Genomic DNA, 12,512 nt, shown 5'->3' on the forward strand with positions numbered 1-12,512 from the left:
TCCCTTATTTTTTTTTTTATCATGTCTCTTCTTAGAATATTTTAAACAATAGCCATTCTACCATACCCCCAGGAATCAATGGATGAATTTTCAATTAAAAGTTAGCCTCTACCTTAACTGGTTTGGCTCAGTGGATAGAGCATTGGCCTGTGGACTGAAGGGTCCCAGGTTCAATTCTGGTCAAGGGAGCATGCCGGGGTTGTGGGCTCAATCCCCAGTGGGGGGCTTGCAGGAGGCAGCCAATCAATGATTCTCTCTCATCATTGATGTTTCTCTTTCTCTCTCCCTCTTCCTTCCTATTTTTAAAAATAGCCTCTGTAAAGTAAATATACATGTGTGTGTGTTGACAGGATTGTTGAAGAGGTTTGGTCCTAATCTCCTTCTCATATTATTTTTTATTTACCATTTGTTCATCAGAGCTTAGCATCAATTTCTGGGTTTGTGGTTTTGCTTCTCAGGTACTGTGTTTTGTGTGAGTAAAGTCTTTGGTATCTTTCTCTCTTAAAGGCACTCCGAGTCATGGGGAGAATAATGCGCGAGTGTTGGTATGCCAATGGGGCAGCCCGCCTCACTGCCCTTCGTATTAAGAAGACTATTTCTCAACTTTGTGTCAAAGAAGACTGCAAAGCCCAATGATGATAATCATGTTAAAAAGAAATCTCTCGCAGCTTTTTTCCCCCATTTTCCCTCTTTATGTGAATGTGTTTTGCCTTTGTTGTTGTTGTTGTCTACCTCAATGATAATGCAGTACAGTATTTAAGTGTGCAAAGGCAGCATGAAAAAAATAACTCACATCAAGCCGGAGTTGACTTTATCCAGTCTTCATGTTGTCTAATTTTATTTTGAAAAGCAACACATCAGCTCATGTATTTAATAAGAAAGATACTGTAAAGGTGTAAAAAATAAGCTATATAAAATAATAAGCATCATTAAGGTTTTATTTTACTTGAACCAAGAGTGCATGAATGAATGGAGAAAAATGTGTTGAAAAAAAGTGAGATGAAAACAGTCATTAAAAATATAAACTAGAATATGTTATGTCTAATCAAAATGTAACATCATTCAGTCTATGGCAGTGGTTCTCAACCTTCCTAATGACGCGACCCTTTAATACAGTGACCCCCAACCATAAAATTATTTTCGTTGCTACTTCATAACTGTAATTTTGCTACTGTTATGAATCATAATGTAAATATCTGATATGCAGGATGTATTTTCATTGTTACAAATTGAACATAATTAAAGCATAGTGATTATTCACAAAAATAATATGTAATTATATATGTTTTCCGGTGGTCTTAGGCGACCCCTGTGAAAGGGTCGTTCGACCCCCAAAGGGGTCGCGACCCACAGGTTGAGAACCGCTGGTCTATGGTGTTCTCTATTTTTCAAATTAAGCAGGATCTTTAAAAAAATAAGTGTTGCTCCAAATTTAGTATACAAAACAGAGAAGTGGAGCTTCTCAGTTGGAAGGTGGAAGTGAGGTCTGGGTCCCAGTGACTTGGTCCCCCAACCCCTACCTTTCCCTACTCTTCATAATCCAGCAGCCCCTGAAGCAAACAGTTAGAAAGCCACTGAAATTGTTACTTCCTCTCATTTACAGAAGAGATGCTTGACATCTGGAGACATGGAGAAATGTCTCAAAGTCACACCACTAGTGGGAGAGCTGGCTCTAGGTCTGAGCCTTGGGACCATCCACACTGCAGAGATAGCTAGCTTCTTACTGCCCTTTTAATTCCAACAGTATTTCTCTTCCTGTGCCAAAACTTCTTTCATGATGATATTTGTGGTTTAGTGACACAAGACAAATTGAGGTTTTTTTTGTTTGTTTGCAGAATCATAATGGATCTGCATGAACTCTTAGGACAATACCCAATGATGTTTTTCCATAGAGCTGTCAGAGTCACCCTATTTGTTAGACAAGTACTAATGTTTTCTAAAAACGTGCAGAGGTAAATCAAACATAAAGATCCATTGTCAGAAGATGTCTTTAAGATGCATTTCAGAGGTCCCTATTACTTTTGTGCATACACATTTAGAAAGAAAAGAACAGAAAAGGAAGAAGAAACTAGGAAATACCTTGAAAAAAATTAAGAAACCCTTAAATGAAGTATAACAACCAAATTCCATAGAGGGTATCAGTAAGTATAAATAAACATTTCCTACCCTTTTAAAATGAGTGAGTGAGTGGGTGCAGAAGAAGGCTCATGATAATATTGCCTGTATTCTACTTCCTGTGGGGATACTAGTAGAAGTGATGAACTCTGAAAAATAGATAGAACATTAAATATTTCCTATAAATCTATAATTCTGTTTTGGTGAAGGAATTTGGTGAAGTTAACATGGTATCTTCTATTGTCCTAAAATACTATTTTCTAAACTCTGTTCCTTAGAATACTCTTCTACTGAGATGATCCAAGACCAAAAGGATTATTTGATAGATTCTTAGAATGTGATTCCGCACATTAGTGTGTCGTGTGCTTTGATGGGTCTAGCAGTAGAGAAATGTTACTTGGATTTCTTTAGAATGGATTTCCCAAATTATTTGACCATGGAACCTTTTTATTAAGAGGAGGGCAAACCTTTTATTACTCCACATTTCAATGTTCTACAAAGCACAGCTTGGGTAACAGTGTCTGAAAACAATTTATATATATATAAATTTTTTTTCACATAGACCACACTGCAGTGCTTGTAATTTACTTATCTGTGGACATATGTTACTGAACCCTTCTTCATTTGACTGGGATGATATATCAAAGCCAAAAACCTGGCAGCTATCGTGTGTATATACTTTCACTCTCACCCATTCCTTAAATAATGTGGGGCATCCCATATCTTCCTTGCCAATATTGGGCCCAATAGGGGAATTAAAGGATAGATAGGTTCTGCCCTCAGGGATTTTAAACTCTAACTTGAGAACGGGAACAGACATGTAGAAGTGTGGAGGAAGAAAGCAAATTGACAAATAAATATAGCACAAAGTAGGATGTTTTGAGTTCTATATGACAAGATGATTTGACTTCCATATGACAAATTAGGATGTTTTCAATTCTGTATGACAAAGTAGGATGTTTTGAGTTCCATATGACAAATTACTTTCAATCTGCAATACAGGTAGAAACATCTTTACTTGGCTATTCCAGACAATCTAAATAATATGTGAACTTTTAAAAATTGCATATGTGAAGGATTTTTTAAACAGCTTATGTGAAGGGAGTAATCTTGCTTATGCTTGTTACCTTCATTTGTCATAGATTGTTTCTGCATATATAAGAATGAAATTATTTATTTACTATGGTTGTACTATAGTTTCAAATAAATGAGGATAACATTTTCTGTTTTACTCACTTATGTTGGGTGAATATACTTACTTAATTTTTAAGAAAGGCTGTTTTAACCTCTCCATTTTCCTTGTCATTATGTTTATAATTTATTTGAGTGTGTCCAAATATAATTTCATGTTTTTATTGGTTCAACTTTCAATTCAGAAAAATCTGTACATTTTGAGATTTTTTTTTGTTTTTGTGTTGGCTAACTAGAACTCCTAACTCAATAGTTTTATATTTTAATTACCAAGTACATTATTTTTAAGAAAGGGGGTAGATTAACAAAAATGATTAGAAAAATTAAAAGTTCTAATTTTTCTTAATTCTCAAAATTATAAATAGGAAATGCTCACTTAAAAATAAGATAAAGTTTAGAACATTAAGCAAATTTACTGTATATATATATCTATGTTGTAAAACTTTGTTTTTTGTTTTTGATGGAGTCTTATTGTGTAATATTTATTTCTTTTGAATTGTGTTAAAAACAAAAAATATTGTTATTTGATTCAAAGTGTCATTGTTCTTTGCTCTTTTTAAATATTTTGTCTTTGAGTATAATATAAAGCTTGAGAAAATGCTATTTATGAAATTTCAGTACTGTATAAAATAGTGAAGGAATATATATATATACGCAGCATCACTCCCTTAAAGTAAGGGAAACAATATTTGTTGACAATTATTTTAGCATGAACTTGTTGCCTTATAATCTTTGCGTGTAATTGGGTACAGACTTGTGTGCTTTCTTCTATGTCTAAAATATTTGGCATGTAACATCAAAAATTCTTAATTTTTGTTCTGACTTGAAAGTTAAGTGAAATATGACTGTGTCATGCACTATTTTAGGTGTAGCACTTGCTTTTCGTCTTTACACTTTCAATTAACTTTGCATTTTAAATTCCATGATTGTATGAAAATAGTATCCTGATTGCAGTGTCTGAAGACTTAAAAATCAGGTTTTAATTTAAAATGAAGATCTTCAATAGGTTCATTAGAAGTCCCATAATAATTTAGTATTGCTTTTACTTTAGTAGAATGATTAAACAAAACAAAGGAAAACTGCTGTGCTGGAATTTTATGACCATGTGACTTATTGGGGGCAGAGAAAACTCAGGGCTATCTTTGAGTTTACACAACAGGACCAGGGCACCTACTAGCAAATCATCTGAGAGCAGGGAGCCCACATTTGCCATTATACAAAATCCAACGTAAAATTGCTTGGCAGGGAATAGTGTTTGGTTAATTATTTAAAATAAATATGAAAATGTATTTTGTTTAAATAAATGTATTTAAAATATGGATATTTTATTTCCCACCAGGAAGTTAAGAAAGTAGACGTAGAGTATCAAATGAATACAGTTGACCGCAATTGATGTTTTCAATATTCGTTCCTTTAAAGAAATTTACAAATATACCATTTTAATTTACTTGGAATGTTTGAGAATTAGTATCTTAAAATGTTATTGTTGTGGTCTTTGGAGATATTCTAAATATAATTTTTCTTGGGAAACATACTACTTTATGTGTGACAATGCTTTGCATTAGCCCTCCATAAACTAAGACCTAATGTGGACTTTATGTCCTATTTAGTGAAGAGCATAATCTTTCTGCTTCTGAGGGCTTCTACTAAACAGAAAAAATGTCAGTTGGAAAATGAGAAAATTAATCAAAGAGCTAATGTTAAAAAAATTCTATAATACAGGCAGTTTTAAACATTTCAATGCAAATTTTCAGATATTTGACTTTCTTTTTTCCCCTCTAGATTTTCTTTTACATTTCATTCTTTTTCTCACCTCCTTTTCCCCTCACTGTCTTCCAAAATTAGGTTTAGTCTCTAATTTAAAAACCCCACACTAGTTATTATTTAATTTAATCATCCCAGTACTTATTCTAATGATGGAGAATCTATCACTGGTCTAAATTATTACAGATGTGTCACAGACAAAAACAAAACCAGAACTTGCGAATCATAAAGGATGTAAAAGATTTTCTAATTCAATTCCCATATTTTTATAAATGAAGAAACCAAGGATCAGAGATGCTATTTATTAGCAGAACTGAGAGCCCAGTAGGGATACCCACCATGGTGTCCTACTATATCCAACATTTATAAATGAAAAAATAATTAACGTGCATCTAAACCTACCTTGAATGTGCCATTTGATAGTGGTGATCAAATCTTACTCTTTATTTCTGCTGAAATAATTTGCTCACTCATGGTGAGGTCGGTGAGAAAAACAAAAATGGGCTAAGGAAGAGTTTTAAATAGCTAGGTAGTGCTGAATAAATTTTAGGAATTGTGAGAACATGGAGTTTCTTAGTGCAAGTAATGATAAGAGATGCTTCATAACTCTCTTTTTCTCTCCTTTCTCTAGGATTGCTGTTTCTCTTTATGCATTGGAATGGGAGTGAAAGATGATTTGGTAGTTGAATTTGAGACAATATTGATAGCATATTATCTTACTTCTCTCCTAGTTTCTCATTAGTTTATCTTTGGTACTCATCTTTTTTTATTACATTAAAAATTTGTATTTCCTCAATTCTAAACACTCTGTAATTCCTGTTCTAGTAGTTTTAGCCCCTGCCAGATTGCTACAAAATATTAAATTGTAGTTCATTTCCACAATGACTAGTGTCAAGCTCTTCTATTCTTTTGATCCTAGACTGGAGAAAATTATTCAAACTTAATCTGAGTTTCAGGTTTTAAAATGCCCTAAAAACAGAAAGTGAGATTCAGATCTCAAAAAAAGGGATTTTGGATTGCTTTTCAAAGTACTAACACTAATTATACTTTTGGTAGTGTGACTTTTCTTGTGCCTAAGAGCACCAAACTTCTTGACAAGATTTTACTTTCCCATACCCACATATGAGAGGTTGCATCTCATGCTTTCTCTAGTAATGTTTCACTCGGCCTGATGAAGAGGGTGTTTGTTAAAGGCAGAGTGATTTTCTTTTACACTTTAAAGAAGACTATCAGTCTACTTATATTCTAGCTTTCAGCTAACATATAAGGAATGTGTCTACAGGTGCCTTAATGCTAAAGTCCACTTAAGAAATAGTGACTTGAGCAGAGAATGTGAAATCTATGTCCCATAATGTGATTGCTAATGTTATTTCTGCATACCATTGCTTGTTTTGCTTTGGCCATCTTTTAAAGTTAAGCTATTATACCATATGATTTAAATACAATATTATATTGAAATTAGATAGTAATCCCCATTTTAATATCTCTCAAATGAGGGCTGCCAGGGTACTTCTTAATTTAGTTGGGAGAGTATCTCATCCTAGATTTTAATATTTTCAGATAGGACTATATTTTCTTATTATTTGTCCATGTTATCCTACACAAAGTTTTCCTCTCTAGATCTAATAGTTTTGACTGCAAGATGCTTACCCTGGGTTACATGCACCTGAATGGTAAAAGAGCCACTAGGAATCTGAGTGTATTGGGAAATTAGCCCATGCTGATGCCACCGGAACCAGCTGGGCATGTGTGCTCTGCACACACACTCTCAGAGGCAGGTAGGGGCTGAAATCCAACCTGCAAGTGGCTCCTTAACTCAGAAATAGTTTTATATTTTTCAGAAGAGGGCCCTGATTATACATCTTCAGAAAATGAGAATGAAAATTTCTAAGTGGTTTTGGCATCTGCAAACACAATAGAGAACTGAGAGGAAAAAAGACATTAGATTTTCATCCTAATATTCCCAAGACAGCAAAAGACAGTGTATGATTTACCCTGTTTATTAAGATTTTCAACTCAGACATTCTGCACCAAAATACATGGACCCTAATTTTGGTATCTGTGAGTTTTCATTCCATTTGCAAACATATTCATTGACTTTGCCTATAAAGGGGCAATTACATGCCTAAGTTCTGATTAGTGCAGGTATAGAATGAGACTTACCAATGTCCCCATTTCCTCCAGTAGGCTAAATACAAGCAATTAGATTTTTTTTTAAAAAAAATACAACTATTTTTTCCCCTTTATATAAAGTAAGGACATCTGAGCCAAAATATTAAATTCCAGTTCATTTCCACAATGACTAGTGTCAAGCTCTTCTACTCTTTTGATCCTAGACTGGAGAAAATTATTCAAACTTAATCTGAGTTTCAGGTTTTAAAATGTCCTAAAAACAGAAAATGAGATTCAGATCTCAAAAAAAGGGATTTTGGATTGCCTTTCAAAGTACTAATACTAATTATACTTTTGGTAGTGTGACTTTTCTTGTACCTAAGAGCACATTACAAATGTCAAAACCATTGCAGTTTGACACTGTGAAACATGCCTTGAACTCTTGAACTACTGTGAAAAAAAAGCACTGTTGTAAAGACTTATTGTAAGCTAGCTGATGTTCTTAAGTGTGTAACATATAGTATCTTTTAACAGGCCCAAGTGAACGTATATAAGAAATATGAAGAAATAGGTCTTGAAATGAAAATTGGGCAATAAATGGTAGCAAAAAGTATGCAGGTGGCAATTTTAATCGTTGCAATTAATTGTTGAAGCTGAAGAGAATTCCAAAGAGAAATGAATGATATTCAGGTGTTTCATGGATTTCTAGTCTGTGGAAATATGTATGTTTTTGTTTAGAAATAGTATTATTTTAAATTTAGAAAGAACTCAGTGATAGCCTTCATACCAAAATGTTTAGCTTTACTAACAGCAAGTCATAAAGTATTTATTTTAAAGCTTTTTAAATATAACTTTTAGCTGCTTCCTGATGTAAATACTTATTGGCCTAAATGTTATATTTTTATGTATGCATTTTCTGAAAGTTTGTTTTGTAAAGTGGCAAAGATAATAAATTAAGCACTCCTTGCACTTGTTTCTGTGAAGCATATAGAGCTCTATTTTAAATAAAATGAAAATGTGTCATCTTTTGGTTTCTATGAAATTATGTTCTATCATCTAAAAATTATATTTACATTTGCATGCATTATAGGGAGAGGTTTGGGAAATTGGAGAGTTGGCCCTTGAACTTGGCTTCCTTCCTTCCCGGCAGAGACACTTTCTTCTTCAACAGCCCCTTCTCTAGAGGGCACGCAGGATAATAGATTTTGTTTGATTTTTCTTGTATAGTAACCATTCTTTGCATTTATTTAAGCATTTATTCAAAGACTCCTGGGTTGGCCTGCTCTCAAGTCTAAAATAGCTTCTTTTACACTTAAATTTCTAAATAATCACTCGTTCTACCAGTGCCTTAGGCACAGGGAACCTGACCCCCTCTCTGCCTTCATGTCAGGTATCCCCCTACCTCCAGCCCGACTGCTTTCCTGCTTCTTCCTGTCACTGAACTTGCCATGCATGTGCCTGTCCCGGGGATTTGCTCTAGTTCCTCGGCCTGGAATGTTCTTCCTCTGGATATTTGTATGTTACCTCTTGTCACCCTTACTCCATAGAGTAGCACCCTTTGTCACTCACTATCCATTAATCTGCTTTCCTTTCCTTTAGAGCACTTTGTATTAACTATTTTATCATATATCTTTTAGTATATATTATCACAGGGACTAAAGCCTTGAGCACTAGAATTAGGAGTTTTGCACAGTCAAAAATACTCTGTGCTACTCATGGCCCTCCACCTCTCCCCCCAAAAGTCTGTAATAAACCTTAAGAGATAATTATAAACCCAACCAAGAATAGCTTAGCCAAATTTATAGTGGCTTTTCCAGAATAACATTATGAGAAGATTAGGTTGTTTGGTTTATATTTTCAACCCTACAATGATTCTCTCCGCCCCCTCCCCAGCCCTCTGGAACTTAGCGTAAGAGAGGCGGAGCACAGAGGCGGAGCACAGTGTTGGTTTTACTTTTGGTATGGGTTCTTCAGTTCTTTCCTCCCACCCCCAACCCCCATTTGGGGGGCAGTTCTGTCATTGTGTTCTCACAATCTTGCATTAAGTGGGTACGAACCAGATTCACAAGCCAGATATTCTTGCTCAACAGTCCTGAGGTCAGGTTCTCATCTGGCTTCATTTAGCTTCTTCTTGGGGTTGTAGGGAAAGGGCAAATATTTACTTCATGTCAATCTAGATTGTGAAATTTATGCATGAAATAAAACAAATGCTGTAGATTCAGCAATACCACTAGTAGTGTTTTTTCCCCCTTCAGTTGTAATAACTTTTCAGCATTTTGATTTTTTAACACTAAAGTGAAGAAGTTGGTGAACATCACATTGTTGACATAGTTTACCTATGAATGAAGTTGAAATTGAAGTTACTTTTGTCCCCTTAGGATGACTCCTAGAGATTGAGGGAATCACCAAGTCCAGGCTGTTTTACAGGGTGTCCTAAAGTGAGATTTTTAAGAATACTTAAAAGAATAAGAATTGAAGGGGGAAGAAGGGGGACATATATAATACTTTCAACAATAAAGATTTAATTAAAAGAAGAATACTGTCTGACTTTTAGAGGAACTATACATATGGTGCAGTTAAGAATAGTTATTAAAACTTTTATTTGACTACCTTCTTTAAAATTTATTTAATGAGAAACATTTTTCAATAGAGAATTTTTTTTGTTAGCACTATATCTAACAAAATTGTAATTACAGTCACTTGTTTTATTGTGAAAACAGATTAAAATTCTTTTCCCCTCAAATATTAACCAACAGATCTTTATCAAATATTGCTACTAAGTGCTTAGTATAACCATCATTGCCGGTGGTGCTAACAATAAGTTCCCGCATTTAAGAAGCTAATCTATTTAGGAAGACAAGTCATAGGGAAGAAATTATTAAGGCTGATTGTGAGTACAGATATTGGGGTATGAGTTAGGTTGGAAGATTCAAGAAAATGAACAAGTTGAAGTTGCAGGTTAGGAAAGATTTTTATAAGTGTTATGTAGACAGAAAAGAAGTCCCTGATAAGAAAAATGTAAGAATGCTCATGGCAGTGAGTAACCTATAGGACTAGAATGGAGGGTTTTTATAAGGTTCAGATTATAGCACTTGAACTTGATTTGCCTTTGAGGGAGACTAAAGATTTTACAGTAGCAATGATAATGTGAATTTGGTGTTTAATAAAGGCAGTAAAAGTTACCTTCTTAGAAGATTTATTAAAGAACCCTGAAGATTCTACCCTTACTCCCCCCCCCCCGCCCCCCGCATTGGTGAATATTTGGAGATAGCAAGTAAGGAATTTCAAGATGAGCTGTACATTGGGGTGAAGTAGGTGTCTTTCTATGGTGCGTTCCCCTTACATTCTAGTGTGTCTCAAAAGCAAAGCAAAATATATTCACAAGAAAGAGAAAAAAGAAATGAAAGATTATTAGATTATTAAAGACATGACCCAGAGATTTTTAAAGCGCACACACACACAGATAAAAAAAACATCATTTAAAAAGGTCTACCTCGTAATTCCATCTCCGCCTGAAGAAATTCCCAGGTGCCACTGAACTGTGCGCAGTAAATCTTAAATATAATCAAATTGGATTTAGAAATACTAATGGTGATTTCACAGAAGAACCCTTGCTTCAGCAACTTAGGAAATTACACTTGATTTTCTTTTGAGTGTTACTCAATTGTGCTTGAAATTGTTCATTTGAACTCTTCTAAACAAGAAGCAGGTGGTTCAATGTGGGTGCTATTTAACATTTACACAAAACATTCCAAACACAATGCACTTTTGCCCTTTGAATGTCATCCAGCGTTTGCTGTCCTTTTTTTGCCGGTCGATTTGACCTCACTGCATCCCTGAAAGGAGAATCAGTTCAAAAGTAGTTACCTGCTAGGGAGCATTAGACTATTTTTATAATCTTCCAGCTAAAGCTTTTAATGTGGCAACTGCTGGTTACTGAAGCATTTTAAGAAAAAGGAACTGCTGAGTTTGCCTTTAACTTTTAAATGGAGAAACACAAGGTGACACAATCACATGAGATATAAATGAACCAGAACAGGGAAATACAGCTTAGTTTTCTGCACAAGAGCGAAAGCAAGACTTTGCAAAAACACATTTCAATTCTATAACGCAATCTGGATCTTTGCTTTTACATAATACATGAACTAGTTCATGAAATCCACTTTTCTCTAAGTCAGCTTTTTTTTTTTTTTTTTTAACCAGAAACACATGGGTGATATTATGAACCTCTTACTAAGAATCCACTTGCTGCAAAGTAACTATTAAATACCCCAAATTTACAAACAGGTAGGAAGATGAATTTCAGAAATACACAGATGTGGCTACTTCTTTGTTTCTTTTTTCCTTTCTGAAATAAACTTTTGTGGAAGTAGGGTACATTCTCTGTCCCTATCTCCTCTCTGCCCACTCACTCCTCCATCCACCACAATTCACCTTTTGCTCTCATTGCCCCTCTAAACCTTGATTTCTCTACATTCATGAATGATATAGCCTAGTGCAAGGAGCATTTTACTCTTTTCTTATTTAGTCCCTCTAGGATTTTTGACACAGAATGTTGTCTCCCAGAATGATTTTTTTTTTATTTCTGAAATACTACTTTCTTCTGGCTATCTTCATTATTCTCTTTTTCTCAGTGCTCTTCACCTATTTTCCTTCCTTCCTTCCTTCCTTCCTTCCTTCCTTCCTTCCTTCCTTCCTTCCTTCCTTCCTTCCTTCCTTTCTTGTGTCCCTAAAATGCTAATCTTTACCCAGGATTGTGTCTTTGGCTCTCTTCATCCTAAATTTCCCTTTTTGGTGACCTCACCCACTGTTTTGTCTTTGACAAAACTACATATTTGTTTCTGAGTTCTCTTCTAAGATCCAGTCCTAATTTTCAATTGCTTCTTGATTTATCCACTTGAATGTATTATAGTTACTTCAGACTGGAATGTCAAAATGTACTTTTGTGTGTGTCTGACTTCTTTTGCTTAGATAATGTTTTTGAGATTCATTCATTTTGTTGGATGTGTCTGCAGCTTGTCTTTTTGTATTTCTGAGTAAAATTCTAATGTACTAACATGTTACAATTTGTTTTTATCAATCATTTGTTTGATTTTTCCAGTTTGAAGCTATTTTGAATAAATCTGCCACAACTATTCATGTATAGGTCTTTTATGGATATACATTTTCATTTCTCTTGAATAAACTAGGAGTGCAATTTCTAGGTCATATGGTAAGTGGCAAATTATTGTCCAAAGTATTTGAACCATTTTACACTCTTGCCATCAATGAGAGTAATAGTTGCTCCAAATTTTTTTATTTGAACCTTTCTAGTGGATATGTGTAGTGTC

At 34.5% G+C, this 12,512-nt stretch overlaps 1 protein-coding gene across 7 annotated transcripts in view; it reads left to right on the forward strand.

Moving 5' to 3' along the window:
- ACVR1C (activin A receptor type 1C) overlaps positions 1–8,207 on the forward strand; it is a 90,808-nt gene extending 82,601 nt beyond the window's left edge. For all 7 annotated transcript variants that reach the window (XM_059704388.1, XM_059704395.1, XM_059704394.1 and 4 more), the window contains one exon: positions 508–8,207. In XM_059704388.1, the coding sequence (XP_059560371.1) occupies positions 508–636 (129 nt within the window). In that variant the 3' untranslated portion in view covers positions 637–8,207. The remainder of the gene's footprint in view (positions 1–507) is intronic.
- Positions 8,208–12,512: the final 4,305 nt, after the last annotated feature.

The sequence above is a fragment of the Myotis daubentonii genome, chromosome 7 (genome assembly GCF_963259705.1).
Source record: "Myotis daubentonii chromosome 7, mMyoDau2.1, whole genome shotgun sequence".
Classification (NCBI taxonomy): Eukaryota; Metazoa; Chordata; class Mammalia; order Chiroptera; family Vespertilionidae; genus Myotis; species Myotis daubentonii.